Source organism: Xiphophorus couchianus, chromosome 8, assembly GCF_001444195.1.
Source record: "Xiphophorus couchianus chromosome 8, X_couchianus-1.0, whole genome shotgun sequence".
Lineage (NCBI taxonomy): Eukaryota > Metazoa > Chordata > Actinopteri > Cyprinodontiformes > Poeciliidae > Xiphophorus > Xiphophorus couchianus.
In genome coordinates, this window is record NC_040235.1 from 24,605,912 (window position 1) to 24,631,254 (window position 25,343).

At 38.3% G+C, this 25,343-nt stretch overlaps 1 protein-coding gene across 5 annotated transcripts; it reads left to right on the top strand.

The window, feature by feature from the left end:
* Window positions 1–1,665: 1,665 nt before the first annotated feature.
* LOC114149007 (collagen type IV alpha-3-binding protein-like) lies at window positions 1,666–25,098 on the top strand. Of its 5 annotated transcripts, none has more exons than XM_028024544.1 (18): window positions 1,667–2,266; window positions 6,429–6,563; window positions 13,350–13,466; window positions 13,599–13,664; window positions 16,220–16,327; window positions 16,947–17,082; window positions 18,094–18,177; window positions 19,001–19,158; window positions 19,256–19,348; window positions 19,432–19,518; window positions 19,613–19,705; window positions 20,522–20,617; window positions 20,735–20,867; window positions 21,864–21,934; window positions 22,022–22,150; window positions 22,236–22,365; window positions 23,446–23,582; window positions 23,676–25,098. In XM_028024544.1, the coding sequence occupies exons 1-17, from the start codon at window positions 2,156–2,158 to the stop codon at window positions 23,571–23,573; spliced, it is 1,875 nt and encodes a 624-aa protein (XP_027880345.1). In that variant the 5' UTR covers window positions 1,667–2,155; the 3' UTR covers window positions 23,574–23,582; window positions 23,676–25,098. The 5 variants fall into 5 exon arrangements, with proteins under 5 accessions (XP_027880348.1, XP_027880345.1, XP_027880344.1 ...); XM_028024543.1 differs by having other exon boundaries at window positions 23,446–23,578; XM_028024545.1 differs by having other exon boundaries at window positions 16,950–17,082; window positions 23,446–23,578.
* The last annotated feature ends 245 nt before the right edge of the window (window positions 25,099–25,343 follow it).

Here is a 25,343-nt window from a genome sequence, read left to right on the forward strand (position 1 = left end):
CACTGACTTATAGCGTTAAATGTGGTTTACACACTCAGGGTGTATTTCAGTCCTCAATAAGCTGCTTTGCGTGGATGTTGCCAGAAATATTTCAAGAAATTACGTAAGAGTTTTCTCCATCAAATGGTCCATTACAAATCCTAAATGGGATCAATATATGTTTGCTGGCACCACCCAGTAGCCGGGAAGTCCAATGAATTGTCAATATGACTTTAAGTGTCCAGAAGACACGTTTCAATGATTAGTATTTGTTGATTTAACTATTTTGTTGAACTGTTTACAGTTTTTTCTTTCTGTTTTTTCCATTTTTTGTACTGTAGCTTCGAAAAACAGCATGCCGGGTTTGGTTTCCTTGCAGTGATAGGACAGATCCAGGAAAAAATGCAATATTATCCTTGTTGCACTGTTAATTTTATGTGATGAATGGTGCAATAGATTGAACAGGCAACGACCGACATAAAAAAAATAAAAATTACATGGTAGAGAAAACGAAAAGGATCAGCGGGATAAATAATGTTGAAAAACATCATGGTCTTTCCACCATGACAGGTTCTGGTTTTGTTAGTTAAGAAGCGAGTCAGATTTTAAGGTTGGTTTGCTCGAACTGATCTTCTCAGCTCTGACCAGAAATTTTCTACGGGACTAAAAACTGTAGTTTGGTTACAACCACAGTTTTGTGGTTGTACAGTATAAAATCCATGAAAAAAATATTTAAGCCATTTTGCAAGTAATTTCTTGGTATGATTAGGGTGACTGTCCATTTTGAACACCTTTAGATAATTGTCAACGTTTTATCTGCTTTAAAGAACCGTGTGATTTATATATATATATATTTTCCTAATGATCTCTAAATCAACACCAAGTACAAGTTCTTTCATTCATTTCTTTCATGTGATATCCGTGCCAAGTTTTCTCATTGGTCTTGTGGAATGTTGAACTTACTTGCATAAAGTCCAGTCATGTGTTTTTATGAACCAGAGGTCAGCAGTGCTTAACTCAAAAAAGTCATGATACTTGTAGTTCCTGCTTATGTGCCACAAGGTTCAGCCCATGTGATCAGAGCACAGACTGTTTTTTTCCCCTCCTCTTAACCAATTTTAAAATTAAGTAAATTATGTTAGTGGCTGCCTTTTAATTCTGAAATAAGTGAAACGAGTGTCTTGCTAGTATCTCGTACATTTTTTAAAACTCTAAAACTGAGGACAGGTTTAAAATAGCATGTTCTGACCAGTGTGTTGGAAGTTCAGAGGGAGCACTGTTAATGTACTTTAAATAATAAGGATACTGCTCTCAGTAAAACAATTGAAAAGAATGTCGAGCTCAATGCAAAGCTTTTATATATTTTTTTATTTCTGAGACGTCGTTTTTGAATTTCTGTCCTTCAATTTTATTACGCGCCACTTCGTGTATGTCAATCAAACAAAAATCCTCCTGAAATACAGAAAGGTTAGGACGTGACGCATTTCTCTCAACATTTTCTGTCTTTTGTGTTTTGTAATCATTGCCACTCGTCCTCTTGAGTCCCTTCTAGTAAATCTTGGCGTATTCTCGCGCATTTCCGACTTATTTTGAGAACCATAAACAAGGGGGAGGGGCTTGCTTCCTATTTAGGAGTGGATTTGGTGACGTCACTCGGGGGCCAGCGCCCCTGCGTAACACACAAGTTGGAACACGCGCTCCTTCAAGCCGTGGCGGAGGGGGACTAGAGCTGTCAAAGGTTTTCGGAGCACAAACAAAACAAACCCGGGGACACTGCGTTCCTCCGAGAGGCCGCGACGTATCGTTCGTGACCAGCGAAGCGTGCCCTCAACGCGTTTTAATTTAATTTTATTCATTTGTGCCACTCTCCGCCGAAGAGGAGAGTCTGTTTAGCGGAGTTGACAGCTATCGCTCGGCTAATGGTTTCATTACCTGCGCTGTTCTGACCACTGAATGGCTGGAAACCTCTGAAGCTAGCAGACGCTGCCCGCTGGGAGCTACTCTTCTTTCTATTCCCGGCTATTTTGTATTTATTTTATCTTTTTTTTTTTTTGCTTAACTCGCCGAGCGCGCGGAGCTATTAATCAGTCGACAGCAGCCCAGCATGGATTCTTGAACTGTTGCTTCCTCTGACTTTCATTTGCCTCGTTGGGTTTGTTTGTTGTATCCAGAAATAATGTCAGACAACCAAAGTTGGAACTCCTCCGGCTCGGAGGAGGACATGGAGCCCAGAGAGGACTACGGGCACCCGGTTGGCGTCGTCGAGTTCAGCGGAGTACTCAGTAAGGTAAGCCGCGTTTCCCTACAAACCACACATTACCCAATTCATTCAGTTTCATTACCAGCTGGGAGTACCATTACTGCCAAAGTCCAGGAAGGCGCGTGTTCACATCAGTGGGGAAATTAAGTCACAGCGATGACAAATCATAGCCCGTCTGTTTCTGGGCAGGGTTGTCTCGGAGTTGCAGCAACAACAGTGGGACTGGTAATCCCCTGTGATCCCAGAGCAGAGCCCTTACATGAGCTGTCTATGCAATATATACCTTGCTGCCATGCCTCTTAGCTCCCCAGTGAGTAGGGAGGGATTAATCTTATTTTCGGAGTTTTCCGAGATCAAATTTCCCGAGAAAGATCACTATTATAGTGGGACATGCAAAAACCACAGAGTAAGATGGGAAGAATGATGATTGCATCGATGCTGGACGATGGATGGCTTTTTAAATCCTGTAGGAGTTTGAAAAAAAAAAATGAACAGATGAATAAAATGGATAGATGAATAAAATGGATAGATGAAGAATGATCAAAAATGATTGATAATGCATTGATGGATAATGGGTGGCAGGATGAATGTGTAATAAACTTATGGATGGACAGTGGGCTAATAAACTGAGGGAGGGACCAGGACGGGCATTTATCCTGTATTTTGATTTGTAGATGTCTTGATAAATTTCAATCAGTGAGGTTAAATAAAAATATCATTGGAAATGTTATTTTTTGCTATTTTCTCCACTATCTTCACCAATAAAAAACAGTAAATTCCAAAATATAATAAACACAGATACTTTCTGCAGCTTAGTGATTTAAATCACACTTCTATAAGTAAGAGGAGTCCCGAAAAAACACATTTTGTATATGAACGTTTTGTAAGAACAGCATTTCAAACCTAAGACAGAAGCAATAAATAGTCGTTTTGATCTTTTTTTTGGTGCTACTACAAAACATTACAATAAAATTCTTAAGTCCATTTCACCCACCTCTGTGACTGATAAATATATAGTGGCCCAGACATTAGAAAGTACTAGTCCCATTTTTATTTTTTTTTATTTTTTTTTGCATTGCATTTTATATTAAACTCATTACTTGTATTAATAGTTTGAGATTTTTATGAACATAAGCAATACTCAAATATCTGAAAACTATGAAGTTATTGTAATTTCTTTGGGAATTACATGGAGCTACTGCTACCTCAAGGGAGGTATTAAATCTACCATGCATCAATTCATGTATAGGACCTCCTATTAATGCATTGTAAATTGCATTAGTAGAAGTGTTTTCCTGTATTAGATAATGCACCAAAACCACCTGCAGCCCAGGGGCCCATATCCTTGTAGATTTTACTTAATGAAGGAAGGATGGATGTATAATGAAGGAAAGGTGGGTGTGTTGATGGATTTGTAATAGACAAACAACAGATAAATAAAATGTTTAGATATTTGGACAGGGAGTGAAACTTTTCCGGGTCTGTAAAAACTTCCGTACTTTTTCACACAGTCTGGGAGGCCTGTAGTCAAATATCTGTCCAACATGGAAAAACAAAACAAAACTGCAGTGCCAGGGATGGCACAGTGTTTTCATGTGACGTTTGCCTATAAACAGATGTATTCAGATTTTGTAGAACGAACAATTGTAGAAGCTAAAGTAGGCACAGAAAAATAAAGGTAAGCCAAACCTATGGCTGAAGTCTTTTATATTTGCTAATCATGTGGTTGTTGTGCTGCTTAAGGGCTTACTAGAGATCCATGTCACAACCCTGCTTCATGTCTGCTGTAGGTTATGGCTGCTACTCACGATTATTTTAGTAAACGATTATTCTAATTAGATTAATTGATTAATCAGATAAAGAAATTGTCATATTCTTCAGATTTTTCATTTAACCCCATCAATTCCTCTTTTTAACATGAAAATGAACATTTCATTGTCTAAAACACAATAACATAGTATTGCTTTGAAACAGGTGAAGCTAAAACTGACACTTGAGAAATTTTGGGTAAGATGTATTTACAGACGGAGGATGTTTTTATTTGTTTTTTTTCTAGTGAATTGTGTTTTTTGTTTAGTCTGTTAACAATTAATCAATTAATTAAGTAGTTGAAAATTACTTCAATAATCATTTAATCAGATGAATCATTTCAGCCCTACTGTAAATACAATTAAAACACTCAAATTGCATTGTTAGGTATGAGTAGATGGCATACTGTAGATATTGCCTTTGTAGTTACGTAGGGCTGTCGCAGTAAAACATTTGCTGGACGATAAATTGCCCCAGAAGTTATTGTGATAAACGATAATATTGTTGTTCTGAAACCATTTTCCAGTAATATAATGATAATGGCATAATAATGCAAAATTGCATTCTCAAATATCAACAAATTTTAAATTCTAATGAACCTTTAACTCTGGAACTGGAAGACATTTTAAATATCCAAAATAAACAAAACAGAAACAACAAATCATGTAAATTATGAAGCAAAACTGTCCTTCAAAAAAAATAAAAAATGGCTAGCTGAGCCAAAGGTCCCAGACGGAAGACTTTTGTCAGATAGTTTTTGTAGAAAAAAAAAAAGAGGAAAACGATTCATCATGCAAATGGAGATTGAGTTTGTTTTAATTCATCATGCGATTAACTGATTCACTGCGACAGGCGTATAGCGAGCTGCAGTAAGGGATTGCCTATATAGGTGAGTGTGTCACCTTTAAAACAACACTAACAGGTTGTTAGCCTCTGTTCTGCTTTTTTTCTGTGTCAAAGTGTCAAACATTTGAAGCTCACTGCTGTTTTTTTTCCCCCATGTGCCTCTATTCTGTTGTCTTAAGCTCAGTTTTGCGCAGGCTGACCACAGTTTTGATGCGATAAGCTGCCAGGAAACTAATGGGGTATCAGTCTCACCATGCGCTGATTATCTCCAAACAGATTGCAGGCTGACCTGCAAACCAAGCATATTGTAAGATTAGGCAAAGCCACATGTAGTGGAGCTCACCTGTTTGATCAGTCTGAGCCCCACGCACGTCATAACTACGGTAAGGACTAATGATTAATCGACGCCACATGGCTCAGAGGTAGAGTATGTTAAATCTAAAGCAGTTGTTCCCTGCATATATTCACCTTTTTTCTCTGCCCATCATCTAAATCCCACTATAGAGTCACAAAAATCTCAAAAGTTGTACTGAAAAAAGTTTCAGCCAAATCCAACTTGTTGATAAAGTACATTTAAAGTATGACCAATTTGCTGGTCAAAAATAAGACAAATAATGGAATAAAAGTCGAGGCATAAAACATTAAAAACGCTCACATTTCAAAACACACATCAGATTAAAGGCAAAAAGAACTTATCAACTCAAAATGGAAAAAAAAAAGTTTTTAAAAGAGATTTGAAAAGAGGAAGTGAAGATGCCTGTCTTAGATTCAAATGAAATGAATGACTCTGTGCGCTGCATGAAAGCCCATGTGATGTTCCTGGGAAACGCAACCAACTCATAAACACATACTGCAGTATTTCAACTCCATCAGGCTTCATCACGTTCTGCCATGTTCAACCCAAAATCCTCAGTCTGCATGTATTTTACTTGCATTTTAGTTTGTAGATCAACAAAGTTGGTATATAAATGTAAGAATCTTTAGATTTGACACATCTACAGACTGAAACGTTTACCAATTCTTGCTTGATAAATATGTGAATCACAATCAAATTAGATGGAGAACGGCTGTGAGAACCAATTCAAGTCTTACTACAGATTCACATCTTATCTTCCAGTATTACTGTGTTCAGCATAATCCAGCTCCTTGTTTGGCTTTTGCATGTAGTGGTAAAAAATCATTGAATGTTTTTAATTGTTTTAATCCCCCATCAAAGTCATCTTTGTGTTTATCTGTCACAAAATTCAAAGAAAGTACACTGACGTTTACGGTTGTAATGCAAGAAAAAAAAAAAACACAACAAAAAACCCAGGTGTGACTACTGTTGCAATGGGCTGAATATAGCATTTTCATTCACATGTAACACATGTAAACAAAGGTACGAGACATTTTAAAGTATCATTATGTTATTTGAGGCCAGGCTCAGTGAACTAAAGTGCCCCAGTTTAATTGTTTGCTCAAATTTGGCTCTCAAATTTTAAATATAGTAGCTGTTTATCTATAATTTTGTGTCTTTTTTTCTCTTTCTTTTTAGTGGACAAACTACATCCATGGCTGGCAGGATCGCTGGGTGGTGCTGAAAAACAACACGCTGAGCTACTACAAGTCCCAGGATGAGACCGAGTACGGCTGCCGGGGTTCCCTCTGCCTGAGCAAAGCTGTGATTACCGTGAGTACCGTCTACTGCAAGAAAAAGACAAAACAAAACCCCCCACTAAAATCAATGTAGTTCAGCTTTTATTTTTTTTTTGTAGGAAAGGGATGTTATTGATTGTAGCTTCAAATTTTTAAAAAGGATTTTAAATGTTTGTTGCATTAAAAGAGAGGAATCTTGTTTTCAAATTCCTTTGGCCTTGATTTAACAAATTGAGCAGGGTTTGGGTCGCTTTTTATTAAAACGCCTGCCATTTTTCACTAAGTCATAAAATTACCAGAGTCATAAAATCATGACTTTATTCTGGTAAAATTACAACTTTATTCTCTTAATTTTATTTTTCCTGTGTATGGCCCTAATACTCTCATGGGCCCTCAGCATTTTTTAAACTGAAGACAGACGTTTCTTCCTTCATGCCAGTCCGTCTCACTCTCACACTATAAACTCTTGAATCTCAAACAGGAAGCTTCTCAAACTGCAGGTGGCCTCCAACCGTTTTTAACATCCACTAAGAAGTCTCATTTATGTCCTCAGTTCTGCTTGATGACGAGCAACACATCAGGTGGCGTGTTCTGAACATGTGGCAACGCTTGTTTGGAAACGGCCACCACTTTCAGTGTGCTGTAATACGGCACAGGATAAAGCTGGAAATGTAGCAGCAGACTGCTAGCATGACGTAGTGATCGAGGTTAAGCCCCACAAGCTTATCCCATCATTCTGTACTACATTTCCAAGCATCTAAAGATTCACCTAAAACTAGTTGAATAGTGTGGTGGGCCTTTCTGTTTGTATTTTTTCCTGACAGAAACCCAGTATGTGTCTTTTTAGTCTGGTGACGAAGGGAAATTAATAAAGGACTGTTTCCAGGCACTGAAAAGCAGGCTTGGCTATTGGCTGTATTTGTTCAGCTTTATCTTTTCCCCAGCATGTGTAAATATTAACCCCCATGTGTTGCTCTGTGGCCCTGACCTCTCGCTCCACTTTCCACCCGTCGGCAGCAGATAAACTGAAATGTTACGCCTGGTAATGGTAACTTTTTTGAGCATAATAGTTGTTTTTGCAATACATATTTTATTTAGTTGTAGACTAGAAATGTTAGTGTAAACTTTTAAAAAAACGTTTTCAGGTCTGAATCTGTTTTGTGTCGAAGAAATTGATTTTTAAATTAGGGTAGCAAGTTTCCAAATAAGATGGGGTTCACTTGTGAGTTATGTAGGCTGGACGTTGGTCAGTGGTTTTAAGTTTTAACATTTATTCATTTGACTTACAGTGCATATTAAATACACTGGATTTAGAAAAATGCTAATTTCCATCAACAAAAAAACAACACAAAATACAAACATTTGTACAATTTCATACATAAATACAGGAAAACTAATAAAAACCACATATAGCAAGCAAAACCTGTTTTAAGAAGCTTGTATCAAAATACAAATGTTTTTTAAAGGGGAAGAATTATGTATTTTTTTAATAATATTATTCCCTCTTCAAAAACATACCTAGAGTCTTGCCTTGATTCCTTCACGCGTGTTTTAGAAATCCTTTAATCTCCCATGACAACCATTCAACCGTTCTGGGGGGGCCTAGCTCCACCTTTGAGGTCGAAGCTCCTCCCCTACTCAGCTCCGTCAGACTAGCCAGCAGCAATTAGCAAACATGCTGAGCTTATTATAGGAGCTACAGTACTTCTCAGTGCAGCGCTGGTAAAAATGTAGTTAAAGGAATAATAGAGGAGCCATGTTGTGATGACTTCCTGAAGGCAGAGTTTCATGAAGAGCAGGAGGTTTTAAACACACAGGCCCAATTTCAAGGCGCTAAATTATGAAGTCATGTTTGATATATTTATATAGCATTTTATAACAACTGAAGTTAACATAGTTACTTTATTATCCTGTAAAATTGCACCATGTGCCTGGAAAATACATAATACTGTTCCTCTGAATGTTTACAAAACTATGGCTGTCATAAAAATCACTGAGATTATAGTTTGAAGAGTTTTTGCTGGCATTTCAGGTTTTTATTTTTATTTTTTGTGGTAATTTCTGTGATTGTGAATGTTTCTGTTGATGCCAAAAAAAGAAAAAGTTTGCAACGGTTTCTACAAAACCCTGACAACCGCCGCTGCCATTTTTAGCTCCATGGTCAGCTAACGGGAGCACTCTGGCCTACTTGTAATTTCTCCCCTCAGTGGAATTGGTGAATAACACAGACTGGCTCCATCTGTGGCTGATTCGACCTGGATTGTTTGGACGTTTCTGAAACAGACTCGCAGAATGGGGGGAAAAAAAAAACAAGAGATGAAATAGAAGTCAGATATACTCGGTGCAAGGCTTTGAGGAAATATGTGACGTGTCTTCTGCCAGGAAATGTGATTGTTCCTCATAGCACTTCCCCTCACAACAGGGGTCAAGATAAACAAACCTCAGTGTGAATGTGTGTGTGTGGAGATTGCTCTGGCGTCTTTCTCTTTGACCTCTTGGTGACTCATTGCTCCCTCCTGTAGAGCTGTAATGATCCCATTTTAGTGTTCTGCATTCTGCAAAAGGATATTCCTCGTGCTTTGTCATATGGAGAAGCCTGAATCATTTGGATAGTATTCATATCACTTTCACTGTTTCACATTTTTTTCATGTTACAGCCACAAACTTTGATGCTTCTTATTGGTGATTTTGTGTGATAAACCAATAGAAAGTTGTTAAATTGAAGGGGAAGAAAAATTATGCATGGCAACTTTTTTTAAGTTAAAAAATGAGTTGTGGATTAAAGCGGGATTAGGAGGAAGCAAATAATACCGCAGATCACCAGGAACCCACAATCCTCACTGTGACCCATAGTGAGGGCAGTGTATTAGGGTCATTGTAGATAATGAAAATATAGGAATAAATTTGTGCCAAAATTTTTTTTTTAAAAGTTTGAAAAGTCAAAAATGTCAGAATTTTCAAGATCAATCTCAGAGACGTTTGAGTTTCCAAAGTTACTAGAAAAAACTTGGAAGTTTTCCAAGTCTTTTTTTCTTGAAAACTTCTGAAATTGGTCTCAAACTTTGAGGTTTTTGGCAGAAATGTACTTTTTTTTTTTTTTTTTTGAGGTCCTAGTATTACATTACAGCCTACAGCCAGAGCGTTCAGTATAATGCCCCAATCAAAGTCCAGAATTAAAATTAATTGAGAATCTGTGGCAAGAATCAAACATTGCTGTTCACAGATGCTCTCAATCTAACATGACTGAGGTGCTGATGGAAACACACCCAGGAGGATTTGTATCTAATTTAAGTGATCCAGAGAGTTTGGATACAAACTACCAGCACAGTTTTTAGATTTTTCTTAAACTTACTTGTATGGGTCTGTCACATCAAAATCCAATAAAATACACTAAAGTTTGTGGTTTTAATATAAGAAAATGTTTAGGAGGTTTGAATGAATTTTCAAGATAATAATTATAAAGTTTAGATCATTTATTAAACTCTGTGTGTCTGTGTTCCTTAACCATTTCAGCCACTCTGGTTTCTGTCATTTCGCTTGTTTGTGACTGCAGACACGTACGCTGCTTTAAGACGCCGTCTTGTCCTCTCCCTTTGATGGGAGAGGACAGGAGGGGGTTCTTTTGAAGCCGAGTAGGAAGTTTATGTCTGAAGAGAACAGAGACTTGGGTCAAGATGTCCTACCGTCATCATTTAACTTTTTTGGATCATGCTACTTCCTGCGCTAAATACCCGAGCACGACCAAGACTGAAGGTATCGTTGAAAACCTTCCATCTAATGTTCAAACCTGACTTCCTCCTATACATGTGGAGAAAGTTAGAGCCTAGCATTAAATTATTTTAATACTAATTAGATGTGAGCTAAAGGGGGATGTTTAATGGGAGGACGAGTGAGGTTTCCTTCCCACTTGATATGTGTCTGCCGATAAACAAGAGTTTTAAATCTCTTAAACCTTCCCTCATGGTCACAATGTCCTCTTTCCTCATTCAGTTTTGAGGGCGTAACGCTTAATGGCATTGCAAAGCGAGTCAGATGGGCATTATTGTGGATCGCTTCCTGCTTCGCATGTGTTCCTCATTTCATTTGTTTCCTTTTTACTCAGGAGCATGTCCCAATTCAGCCACTGATATATGTCTGAAATGTGTATTTCTACATTAAAAAGAATTAATCAGATTGTTTCCTTGTACCTTAAAGACCAACGTTTCTTCTGGGTAACTCCTTACACTTTAAACTTGTGCAACAGCTATATACAGATTAATAAAGGCGTTTTTTTGGAATATCTTGTCGCCTTTTATAGTAGATTTTGTTTTTATTTTCCTGTATTTTATTAGTGTTAGATTTTACTTCCTGTGCATTTACAGTACCTTGCAAAAGTCTGCATACCCCTTTCAATTTTTTCACTTTTGATTGGGATCTTATGTAAAAGGCAGCGTAAAAATACCAGGCGAAAAAAGAATAAAATAAACATTGGTCTCAAATGCTTTTACTAGAGGTAGGACTTGATCAAAATTTTAATCAAGTTAATTGCAGGGTCTGTAATTAATTAATTGTAATTAAACTCATTTTAATCGAAATCCATATATTGACAAAATAAGAAACATATTTAATTCAAAAACTATTTTTGCTGTTGAATTATTACATAAATAGACATAAATACTACTTTAGAAATGTGAACTGTGGACGCTGGAGTTAGCGTTGGAGGTGTCTGTGCTGCTGCTACATGATTAGCAATGATCTGCTAATTTAGGCTTGAATAGCTTCGCTAATAGGCTAACGTCTTTTAGAACTACTTGAACACAATAATAGTTTTTCTCCTCCATAAAATATCAATAAAATCCGTGACAGTGTGGTGTTGCAATGCGACTGTATGTGCAAAAGGCTCTTTGTCCGCCAGCTACGCTTTACAGTCCATGATGTTTATCACCATGCCATCCACAGATGATCAATCAGCACAAATGTTGTCACCGTTACCTAGCGACCAAATGCTCCACCACAGTGCACATCCAACGTCTTCTCTGACTGCAACCAGCTAGTACTATTATTTTTAACATGTCAGCACAAAAGGAGATTTGTGCTGCGATTGTGGATCCGTCACCTCTGCTTCCTTCCTCGATTGTTCTTCCCCTTCCTGCATCTCTGCAAGGATGCTAAAGATTAAATGGACTTTCTTGTCTCACACAGCATATCTGAAATAGCATCTAGTATCATTTTAATGTTGTCAATATTCTATTGATTTGCTAAGATGTAAAGCTGATGATAGCAATGATTAAACAAGGACCGCTGATATTTGTCATAGTGACTTTCTCAGTAAAATGAATCCAAAACAATTCAAAAACACCTTTCTGATCCCAAAGGGACATTAATTAAATTAAACAGCAGTATTTCAGTCACTGTCCCTCTTTTTTTTACGTTTACAGTAGTTTTGCTTTTTATTCCCTCCTTGCTAACAGTTGCTAATAAAGTGTATGTGTGTTCAGTTTTCATTTCCTCTCTGTGTCCATGACTGTGCTTAAACACGCCAGGGTCTCGACCGTAAATCACTCTGTTCTGTTGCTGCAGTTTAACCTTGGTGCCAACGGTAGAGCTGTCCTTTCAAACATCCCAGTTTATTTTCTGAATGCTAAATAGATAACTGCTCTTCCTCCCTCTCCTCTATCTCTGAGCTCACACACACACACACACACACACACGCCCTCACGCACACACACACGGCACACAGTACAGATTTACAGTGGTGCTCAGAAACGCGCTCTGTACTGCAAAATAGCTGCTTCTGTCAGTGGAATGCTGTAAGGATCAAAGATAAGCTTTACAAGATACATTTCAAGTTCCAGTAATGGAGTGTTTTGTTTTTTGTGTGCTTCCAGTTAAAGTCAGATTAAGGAACCGATTCCGATGCATTACATGTACATCACAATTAACAAAAAGTCGTTTGGCAGAAGAGATGTTAATGAGCCGCAAAATGCACGTATGAAGTACATTTATTACTGTAAAAAAATACAAATAAATGAAGAAAATAAAAAGTTCTTTGGCTATGAATACTTCTCCAAAACACTGTATATCTGAACAACATTTATGTAGCCTTTCAAGTAAAATAACCATGTTAATTAATTAATGCAAAATTGACAGTAGTTATGTATACAGGGACATGTAGAAAATGCTGAGTAGTTGAGTTCAGATTAGCATAAACATTAGCTCATACATTGCAGAAATCTAAGAATTTAATGTTTCCAGTAAATGTCTTTAAATTCAAAATCAATCAGAAATAACAACATAAATAACATTAGTAGCCTGCACTCGCTAACGAGCTTAACATGATATATGGATGTAATATATCCATGATATGGCATGGATGTAATCATTTAGCTAACATTGTCCATCGACTGTACAACAGCAGCAGGTCTCCGTCACTGCTTCATAACACAGGTGTAAAACCAGCGGCAGCATCTTAACCCTCATGTTGCGTTTAAAGGCGGCTCGTAAAAAACCTCCTACGACACAATAACAATGGATTAAACAGTTGTAACGGTTAAAAAAGGTGCTGGTGTCTGAGGGCACAGGTACAGGAAGTGTGGGAGCCTTAACGTTTAAAATCAAGATAGAAATAATAAAAAGTTGGCCATTCTGAGGTTTAAAAAAAAAAAATGCTTCCAGGGCTGTGGATGGGCAATGCCACCCAAACTCCATCCACTCCACTGGGTCTGGTTCTGGATTACAGTCATATAAATCATTTAGACATGCATCTAATTAACAAAACAAGGCCCAGTAACTAACCTATTTATTGTTTTGTGTGTGTTTTTTTTTCTTCTTCTGTGTTTAGCCACACGAGTTTGACGAGTGCCGGCTGGACATCAGCGTGAACGACAGCGTGTGGTACCTGCGAGCGCAAGACCCCGAGCGCCGAAACAAGTGGATCGAGTTCATCGAGCTACACAGGGTAAGTTCCTTCACACACGCAGCCAACCTCAACAAAACACCAGAGCCAAGTTGGTACCATATCATACATTGGTTGGATTTGTGAATGTGTGTGTTCACCGTGTGTGTGTGTGTGTGTGTGTGTTTCTGTTAGAGTATCAGAGAAGGGAGGAGACAGAAGGGAGGAATCCAGGGAACAATAATCATCCCTTCACCACTGGTGCGTTTGAGGAGTTCTGGAGGAGTTCTGTCACTATGTGTCTTTAGCTTTGTTCACTGTTGATAACAAGCATTGATCAAATATTAATAACAAACCAACTGCGTAATCATGTATTAATAATTGAGCAGTTTAATCCCAGATTTTTTGAGGTGGCAAGGAACGGAAAAAGTCCAGCTGAGCAGCATGAGTTTTGATTATTTCGTTATTGTTCTGCAGATTCATTGTTGGTGTAAAGGGTGAACAACCTGGTGAGGAAGGGAGTGTGAAATGTGCCGTCTTCATTTTTATTTAGGGTAGCTGACAAAAGGAGCAGCTTCTAGTTCCTGTTGTTGATGAGCAACAAGAGAAACCCGATGACCCAACCCTTTCAGAAACATGGAAATATCACCTATCTAGTTTTGGTCTGACACTAAAGTACAAAACAACAGCTCCCTTTTCAGATTTTTCTTTCCGAAAAAGTTTGTTTGTTCCAAAGAGTCTGTGCGCATTTAAACACATACCAGCTTGTTAACTGTACCCTCAGGGTACAATCAACATAAATACAAAATATTGCACAGTAATACAGACAAGTTAACAAGTTTCTTCCACCAAAAACAGAATAATAATAAACAAGTATGTTTTTATCAATAAAAACACACCAGGTTACAAATGTCAAAAAAGAATACAAATCCATGTAGCACAAATGTTCCCCACAATGCAAACATTATGGTACATTATAAGAGTCGCATACAAAAATTCTTAAAGGGGCATTATGACTTGTTTGAGCTTTCCATTATTTTAGAATGTTATTCCCTCATCACAAACAACCTGTAGTGTTGCCTTACATTTTTCTTGCATTTTTAAGAAATCCTTTAATCTCCTGTGGCAACCATTCAGCTGTGAAAAACACCTGGGTGGACCTTTGACAACGAAGCTCCTCCTCAGAGCTGCAGTTTCCAATCTTCTGAGCTTCCGACACACAGAGCATCTCTCTCCCACGACTCCCCCACTCAGTTCCTTCGGACTAGCCAGTAGCAATTAGCAAACACCTGGTAGAATTGTGCATTTGTTGAGCTTATCATAGGAGCTACTTCTCAGTGCAGCGCTGATAAAAACGTTGTTAAAGTGTTAATAGTGGAGTCATGTTGTGATGACTTCCTGAAGGCAGAGTTTCAGAAAGAGCAGGAGTTTTTAAAGAGACAGAGGCCCAATTTCAAGGTGTCAGATTACAAAGTAAACTTTCGTTTTTTTATGAACTAAAAACAACATAGTTATGCTATGAAATGGCAGTATGTGCCTGGAAAATGCATAATACAGCCCTTTAAAAAAAAACAACAATAAACTCCATTATAATGTGTAGCTTTGCTGTGACAAAATATGAAAAAAATGTCATGGTTGTGAATACTTTTAATAAACCCTTTACAGCATTTCCAACCCAGAAAGTTTGACCATTAGTCAAACTAAAATTCCTACCACAGACCTGGTCTGTCTGACAGAAAGTGAAGGTTCACATCACGACCACATGCTGCCCACATACGGCACCCGCTTTGGGGAAACCCCTTTCTTTTCTCCCCCCACTTATCCAAGCAGCATTGCTCTGCACAGTCATCCCTCCCCTCATGACTCACTGCTGAAAACCTTCTAGAGGCCCCGCACTTTCCTTCCCAGCCACCATTACTCAGACCAGCCAGGGTCGCCTGGGAGACCCAAAACATTAACGTGAACACAACAAACACCAGAATGACCTGCGACCTTTAAACAGGAAACAACACTCGCTTCCCAGAGACTGAAAAATAATAATAATAATGCAAAAACATAAATCTCTCTGTATTTTCTGGTTTGTGAGAAACTACAATGCTTTCTTATGCCTCAAACAGAAACATTTATCGTTATGGAAAGTGTGGTCATTACCATTGCTCATAGTCTGCTTTGGTGCATCTTAGCATGTTATTGCAGAGTTGGAGCTCTACTACGGCTGACCCAGCATATGATAAATGCTCCTTTTAATCATGCATCATTATTTGCTTTTTATTTTTTCCTGTTTTAATAGATCAGGGGTTCTCTATGCAAACACTAAATCAGTCTCTAGGGCAGCAGTATGCTGGATAAAGGGCAAGCACCACTCTCTGACATCCATGTGAGCTACTTTTGGTCATTGACCGATAGTTACCTCCATCTCCTCTAAATCCCCAGTCATGTGCGTTTGCACATCCTGCCCCCTAGTGGCAGAAACTGGACTCATCTGTGTTTCTATGTGTACCTTCCTCTTGTTCTGTCAGAGGGCTGTTGATGTTAAAGCCAGGCTGTTGTATAACAGGAAAGGTGTTTCGATATCGCCTCATACTGTCAGATGTTCATGAAAAAAACATCCAAATGTAGTCAGCATTTTTTATTTATTTATTTTTTTGTTATCGCAACTTAAAGATGACTAGTATTTAATACTGGAACTGTAAATTATGCTAGAAAGCTAGCAGAAGTAATAAAATATTTTAAACAAAAGAAAGTTAGCAATGCAATAACACAACTTAAATCTGATACCTGAATAATCAATATTTTTTATTTCATATGTTTCTCAGGCAGATTCTGGGTATGGGTCCGAGTCCAGTTTGCGAAGACACGGCTCCATGCTTTCGCTCACGTCAGCCACTAGTGGCTATTCTGCCACCTCCACATCCTCCTTCAAGGTGACAGATTTTTAAATTGGTATTTACTCTTCTGAAGTGAAAACTCAGATGTTTTTTCCAGTATGTGCGCTCTTCCGTGCACCTACTCAAAGTTGACTATTTTTAGGATCGATCAGATCTTTCAAAAAAGGACAAAAAAAAAAAAAGAAAAGTCAGAGAGCAGAGATGTAAGAAGCTATTTATTGGTAAGCTGTATTTTCTAAGACATATTTGCTGTTTGTTGAGGTGGCAAAAGAGTGGGAGGCAGATTTTCAGCTAACAACAAGAGCACAGTAATGCAAAGTTGATAATCCCAGAGTTAAACATCTAAATTCAGTAAAATATACAAACTGTTTTTGCATTGTAACATAACATACTAAAACAGGTTTAATATGGCAAGTCTATAATTATTTTAAATAGTAAACCCTATTTTTACAATGATATTTCATCACCTCTACATTTATCTAGAACAGAAAAAGCTAGGAAAACAAGTGCCATCATAGTTCTTCAGAATTTGGAATTGGCGCAAAAAGAAAATCATGATTGGTGCATTCCCTGAACTTCACCAAAAAAAAAGTTAGTCATCCAGATTACAAAGGCTCTATATGGGTCATAATTTGTATTTAATTTTTTTCCCCAGAAGGGTCACAGTCTACGAGAGAAGCTGGCCGAGATGGAGACGTTCAGAGACATCTTGTGCAGGCAGGTGGACACGCTGCAGAAGTACTTTGATAGCTGTGCCGATGTGTCCAAGGACGAGCTGCAGAGAGACAAAAGTAAGAACCACTAAGAAGCAAAATAATGTGACAGTAACATGGGCTTTATAGGGTCAGAGTAACTTGTAGAGCTCTAAAAACGGTCAGCTATGAAATTAATTTATCCAATAAACATGAATTCAAAGCATATTCATTTCTCTTGTTAAATATGAGGTCAGGAAATTGTGCTCTACTAGTAATTTTTTTAATTTGCTCCTAGTAATTTACTACCTTGTTTTTATGCAATTTTCTTTTTCTTCAGAAAAATAAGAGAGTTTTACTTTTGGCCCCCAAAAAATCAACAAAGTTAGAGCTTTTGAACTTTAAATACGACAATAAAAAAGCAATAATAAACAGTTTACACAATAATATATGTATGTGTTAGCCTTTAGGTGGCCACCCACTGTTTCTGTGTCAATGGCTGTGGAAAGTACAGATTGGTACAAGTTGCTTCAAACTAACTTAAGGTTAAGAGTTCCTGTCACTTAACAGCGAAATGTTGTAAACATCAGCCCCTCCAGGAAGAAAAATGCCTCAAAATCAATAATTTTAGGCCGCAACAATCACAAAGAGAATCATCGCAACATTTTGGAGGGACTGAAATATTGTGGAGGAACAAATATGCAATAAATTTTGGAAGGAATGCGTTTTGTGACTCAGACAGCAGTGATTCGATCAGCCCCCTCACTGTTTCTCCATCTTGGCCGGCTTAGCATTCGTTGATGGCAGTCTTCACTTGGACGACCACAATGAATGAAACCCGGCTTTTGTTCTCCTGACCTCCCTCCCGGTCTTCCTCTCCGACTCTCTCTCCATTCTGAGGATGAAACCAGACCATTGTCATGTTGTCCAGGGCAGCAGAGTGCTGTCAGCCCCGTTGATCTGTTGTGCTGTGCAGTCGGTTATGATTCGGGGCACTAGGCATGACCCTGTCCAGAAACGCTGACCTTAAGGGACGCTGACAAGAAAAGACTTTGTGTAGCAAATAACCTGTTTGTGCCGTCCAGCCTGAATCCTTCTTTGTTGTTTCAGTTGTGGAGGACGATGAAGACGACTTCCCAAACACCCGCACAGACGGAGAGTTTCTGCACAACAACAACGGTAGCAAAGAAAAATGTGAGTAATTCACTGTTCTTTTTAAAAAGTCCTTCAGTGACTATTTTATCTTTTTGTTTTGGACACAGTATAAAAAATTACAGTAAAAGGCTATGAAATTATTGTAATTTTAATAGGGCTGCAACTCGCAATTATTTCAGTTATCGATTAATCAATTATTTTTGACAATTAATCAGGAAAAAAATGGCACATTCTGCAAATTTTTCACTTGAACCATTTTTATATATTAGAAATGCATTAAAGTATGCTAATAAATAATTAAATTCCTTTTTTACATGAGAAAATAAACATTGTATTGCCTAAAGTATAACAACATAGCATTCCTTTAGTGAACACACGATCATTTGTAGCAACGGATGCATAAACAAAATACTTACAACATCATCATGTGAAAAGCACAGCCCTTTCTGCTTAACATCAATAGTGTTTTTTCTGATCTATTGATTATTTATTGGATGAATCGATTAATAATTTTCTAGCAAAAGGTACTTAACAGATTTTCTTTTACAAAATTTTAACTGGGTGAAGCTAAAACTAGTTCTCTTGAGTTTTGGATAAAATTTTTATATATACGTAAAATCCAAAAGATGGCATTGCCAAAGTGAACTTCCACCATCTTCCAAAAACAACTTTTTTTTTTTTAACCATTATCGCATTTGGCAGTAATGTATGTTAGAGGCAGTGCGCCACAAATAATCTTCCTGTCTGGAACGTGTACCAGGAATAAAACACCCCACACAACAGAAAACTTTACATGTTGATCCTATAAACTAAGTCATTGTCATTCATAGCATTTGCTTTTATTTCTCTGCTCTTTGCTCAGTGTTTCAGTCCTTGAATCCAAAGGGAATCAATGGAATAGACTTCAAGGGCGAGGCCATCACATTCAAGGCCACCACGGCTGGAATCTTAGCCACTCTGTCCCACTGCATCGACCTGATGGGAAAGAGAGAGGACAGCTGGCAAAAGAGACTGGACAAGGTCTGTAACATTTGGGCTGCTGTGAAGTCTAAAAGGTCACGTTTGATTTTTTGCTTTCCAATCTCTTTTACCGCAACTGTAACGTGTGTTTTTGTAGGAAATGGAAAAGAGAAGAAGAATAGAGGAAAGCTATAAATCGGCCCTTAATGAGCTGAAGAAGAAGTCTCACTTTGGAGGTCCAGATTATGAGGTAAAATAATTGTAATATTTCTCCATTGTGCAATAGAAATAACTGACTTTGTATGAGTTAATACTTAGTTGTCTCCTTAATAGGAAGGACCAAACAGTTTAATCAATGAGGATGAATTTTTTGATGCGGTGGAAGCTGCTCTCGACAGACAGGATAAAATTGAAGAACAGGTAAAACAAACCATCAGAAAAAAAAACTATTTGTCACTTTTTTCTTGTTTTTATCATGATTACAACTAAAGTTCCAATGTTTGTTTGGGTGTAGTCTCAGGCAGAGAAGACGAGGATAGAGCGATCCAGCCCACCTCCCCCTGAAGATATCTACTCCACCTCTGGCTCACACCGGTTCTCCGATAAGGTTGGAGTACTGTTCTCCTTACAAGATACTTTAATCATTTTCCTCCTCCTCTAATCCCGTTTCGCACATTTTGTCCATCTTTACTGTTGCATCACCAGCTGCGTTTCCATTACAAATGTGCACAAAACTTTGTCGATAATGCAGCAACATAAAAAAAAAAAAGCAATTAGAATCACATGTGAACAAGTCTGTTCACGCGATAAATTGTTAAAAAACATGCCGCGCCGTTATCCTTCTACCACTTCCTGTCTTCTTCTTTGATTTTTTTTATCCGGTTGTTGATCACATGACTCATGATGAGGAAAAAAACGTTTCCATTGCAGTTTTGCAAAGTTTTGATACGGGCGAAAGGCCATCTCATCCTAACACAAAAACCTTTTCATCAAAAAATGTGAGGTTTTTTTGAAATTATCTTGTTTCCATTAAGCAGATTTATTTTCTGAACTCCAATTTGCGCAATTAAATGGTCAATAGAGTCATAGTGGAACCACTGAGCGAGTCTTGCAGTCGTTTTCCTCTTTCCCCTGTGTAAACTGGACATCACGTTTTCATGAGGCAATGTCTTTAAATAGTCCGCTTTTGTCTGATACTCCTAACTAAAGGCAAGTCAAGACAACTGAGAATCTGAGATGAGACTTAAATGTTGCTTTCCTCAGATGCTCTCCATCCAAAAAGGTGATGGTTTTAACGTTTCAATGAGTATCAGTTGTTGTTCCTATTGTTTATCACTTGGTGACGCCATCCCTTAGAATCCTCCTCCTCTAGTTGCATGTAAATTATTCATTCCCTCTTCCTGTCGCTTGCCTTGTGTTGTAGGTGGAGGAGATGGTGCAGAATCACATGACCTACTCGCTGCAGGATGTCGGTGGAGATGCCAACTGGCAACTGGTTGTAGAAGAGGGAGAGATGAAGGTAAGGCCATATTCGCAGAAACTGTGATGGTATTCCAAAAAGCATAAATAAATGAGAGGCTCATTTTAAGTTTGGTATAAGGAATAAAAAGGGTTTCCCGACATGTTTGCAACGCAGGTTTACAGGAGAGAAGTGGAGGAAAACGGGATTGTGTTGGATCCTTTGAAGGCCACCCACTCTGTGAAGGGAGTCACAGGTCATGAAGTGTGCCACTACTTTTGGGACACGATGTACCGCAACGACTGGGAAAGTAAGTCTCTGAGGTCTGACAGTCCCGTAGACTGCAGCGTTTGTTACATTTTCAGCTGGTGAGATACAGTACAGACCAAAAGTTTGGACACACCTTCTAATTCAATGGGTTTTCTTTATTTCCATGACTATTTATAAGGCAAGAAATCCCACTTATTAACCTAACAGGGCAGGTTGACCTATGAAGTGAAAACCATTTCAGGTGACGACCTCTTGAAGCTCATCAAGAAAATGCAGAGTGTGTGCAAAGCAGTAATCACAGCAAAAGGTTGCTACTTTGAAGAAACTAGAATATAAGGGCTATTTTCAGTTGTTTTACACTTTTTTGTTTAGTGCATATTTCCACATGTTATTCATAGTTTTGATGCCTTCAGTGTGAATCTACAATGTCAATAGTCATGAAAATAAAGGAAACTCATTGAATTAAAAGGTGTGTCCAAACTTTTGGTCTGTACTGTATGTTACAGGGTTTGGTGTCAAACGAACCAAACCCTTTAAAAAACCTGTTTACCCTCCTCGCCTGTGGTGGCGCTGCTCCAAGAACGAAGGAAACGCCATAAAATTCTCTGAAGAAGACACTGGAAGCAAATTCCTTTTTCACAAAAAGCAAACAAAAATGGAGTGGACTTAAGTTCTATTGGTTGTATGATTACTCTTTCATCTTTGGCAAAAGACAGTGAGCCATTTTCCTCCTAGCGCTAGACTTTCGCGTTTGTTTTGGTTGTATTTTACCCAGAATGCCCTGCCCATTCTGAGTAGGGCTGACTGGAGCTTTTTTAGCTGTCTCCGGTCAGTTTTGCATTCACATTTGCATTTGAATTAGTTGAGAGTTCACTTCAACCGAGCTGAGACCCAGGTTTTTGCTCCGTATCAGAGTTTGATTGTGCATTCACGACTCGCCGGACTATCAGGTGTGAAAACACCCTGAATGAACCCCGTGTTCAGACAATCAGCTCCTGAAATGAAATGGAAAATTATTATTTTCTTCTTTCTGCAGCTACTATTGAAAACTTCAATGTGGTGGAGAGACTTTCAGACAGCGCAGCGATAATCTACCAAACGCACAAGGTAAGAGCCAGAGACCAGGATGCAACAAGTCCCAAACGAGTCATCCTGGTGTTGTAGATCTGAAGCCTGAGCTAACCTGTGTTCCAGCGGGTGTGGCCTGCATCCCAGAGAGACGTGCTGTACCTTTCTTCCATGAGGAAGATTTTGGCCAACAACGAGAACGACCCCGACACCTGGCTGGTGTGCAACTTCTCTGTGGATCACGACGAGGCTCAGGTCAGAACCCAAATCCGCTCCAAGTCCCACAGACCACAACAACCGAGTTCTTCCTGTAACCTTCTGGTTTTCTTCCCTCGTTCAGCCGAGCAGCAGGTGTGTGCGTGCCAAAATCAACATCGCTATGATCTGTCAGACCCTGGTCAGTCCACCAGAGGGAGACAAAGAGATCGGCAGGGACAACATCCTGTGCAAAATCACCTATGTTGCCAATGGTAATACTACTGCATATTCATTTATCTGGAAGACAATCAGTGCCACAATGCAGTGAATAAAAATAATCATAAAAAAACGGTAACTGGTCACTCTAATGTGCCCACTAAAATTCAATGTGAGAATAGGGTATGTTACATTAAATATATAACCTAAATGAAAAAAAAAAAACTATACTATGTCATAGATGCAGAATATATTCAGTCAACTCAACTAACGTTGCTCAGATATAGATAATTGGTTTTACTGGGTAACCAATCAGCTGCTAGCCTGTTAGCGATGCACAGTAAGAGCTTAAATAGTTTCACGGCAGATGATAAATAAATATGTGGTGATGAATACAGTCTATTAAATTTTTTTGTTGTTTTCAAATTTTGCATTTAGATTTTAGTTTTTCTGACACCTTCATCTATTTATTTAACGTCATTATTTCTAATATTTACATTTTCAACTTTAATTTAGAGTACAGTATTAGTTTGCCTTGTTTATACCTTATTCTATATCTTTTCCAACGGTAATATTTTTGTGTGTGCTAGTTCTAAACATAAACTTCTAGTCTGCTAATTTTATTTTTAAAAATAAAAGTTTATATTTTGAAAAATAAAAGGTAACATTTTTCAAACTAATCACTCGATTATACTTTCGAGAAATAGTTTTTTTGTCTGTTCACACAGTTGTTCTGACTGTATCCAGTTACAGCAGAGACTCCGACCAAATAATACATTTATATTTGACACTACAAGGAAACCAGACCCACCCTGCTGGTTGCCAAGGCAGCCAGGACAGGAAGCCAAAGTAAAATGCCACAAGATAAATGAAAACTAATTGCTTCCAGACAAATCTTGGAGAAATTAGTCCAATTATGCTATCTAATGTGAATAATAATAATAAACGCAAACTGTCCATAAAACAAGAGTGTTAATTGGAGAAAAATCTATGAATGCAGAAAATTTAAGCACAAGCTCTTGATGGGAACTTTTTCTCTCCCCATTTTAGATCTTTGACTTATTGTCAAAATGATGGAATAATTGGATATTAGTCCATAAATAATTTAAATATTTCCATGTGTTGTGTGTGTGCAGTGAATCCGGGGGGCTGGGCTCCGGCCTCCGTACTCAGGGCCGTAGCTAAGAGGGAGTACCCCAAGTTCCTCAAGCGCTTCACTTCCTACGTGCAAGAAAAAACCAGCGGCAAGCCCATCTTATTCTGAGACATGCGGGTAAAAATGAGTTTTCTTCTGTCTGAGATGGGGTTTTTTACATTTGCATATACATTACAGAATGATGCCACCACCGTTCTCCATCTTTTTTAGGATCGACAAATGAGGTCAGATCTGCGCCAGAAGGACTGGAGGGACAAACAGCATCCCTCCAAGAAAAGAGACGGTCTTTCTTTTTTTCTTTTGTCCTGGTTTGTAGCTAAAACATAGAGCGGGTGCATGATGAGAAGAGAAGAACACCAATAATCTGTAAAAAAAAAATCAAGTTAAAAGAAAATGAACGTTTATAAGCTGACTGGACAAGACGTGATTATTATTATTATTTAATAATGTCACTGAGAAGACTCTCCACCCATCAGAGTGAAGGGGAAACGGTCTGCATCTGCTTCCCCTGATGCATCTAAATGTCTGGAAACTCTGGAAAGAAGTTTATAAAACAAACAAAACAGAGAAAATCTTAGTTTTTAGACTGAAACAAGGAACTATTTTTGTGTGGATAATGTCATATTTTGAGCCGATTATTATATATATATTTCCCCCCCCCCACATCTCGTCTGTGTAATCTCCAGAGGGCTTCCCGTTAGCGTGCGAGCCCGATGACAGAAGCTGTACGTTTCTCTAATGAAACCACCCGACATGCCGGTGTTTGAAGGAGGAGCGAGAGATTATCACAACGGCTGTACATTTAGCAAGTGTGAACAACGCCGCTCCAGTTGCGCTTTCGTTCTCCGCGGCTGCGCTTTGTTACGAATGTAAATAGTTGTCATGGTTTCCGCCGATGGTTTGCAAAGCTTTGACTCGAGCCCAGATGCCTTAGTGTCGCAGGAAGACGTAGAAAGTGCCTCTTGGGTGCGTTCGTTTTGTTCGACTCAAATCTGGTCTTGCCGTGTTTTTGACTGAACAAATGGACCCGGTGAGGGGTTAGTCGTGTTGTCCACAGATGAATGCATATTCCAAACTCTAGAATAAAAGTGTCACAATCAGTGTCAGTTTTTCTGGGATTTGTTACATGAAGCTCTGCACTGGCACAATTTGAATAGGTCATTAAAAAAAAATATTTGGACTACAGCTTTTTCTTCTTGGTCATGTGGAAGAATGTTACTCTCTGTAACATCGAGGCAAATTAGCAGATTTCTATTTTACTGATTTTCAATACTTTTGTTTTTCTGTACTGCATTAGCTTGTAGTGATGGAAAACAAATATGGCTTGTCCCTTATGCTACGTTTTCTTTCCCGGTTACTCCTAAGCTTGTGAATTCAGACGTTCTGTCTGAAAGATGCGATTGAGGAGTTTGCTCACCCTGCTGCTCATTGGAAAAATGCCAGGGTTAGGCTCTTTTAATCTGAAAGCAAACATTTTCCTGTATGTTTAGTTTTCTGTGTTTTGGTCAAACTGAATGTACTTGGACTTTTGTAAAGTTGTTCATACTAAACGCTTTGGGATCGGCCTGTAAATGTACTGTGACGTGGCATCTCTTCTGCCCTGTTTTGAAAGTGAAATAAAGCCGTTTATCCTCTGTTTCTTTTTTTCAATCTCTGGTCCATTAATTTACAGTTTAAGCACATTAATCTTTTTTGTAGAAATTCTGTTTCTGCATTGCAAATTTTATAGATGTAGTGATGGAAAACAAATGTGGCGATCGCCAAATGTAGAGAAGGTACTGGGGGTTTGCCTAAAACACAAACTCCTAAGATGAAATCAAAGTTTATGGAGTGAACTGATTAAAACCAGATTATTCATCATATTCCACTAAATTGTTT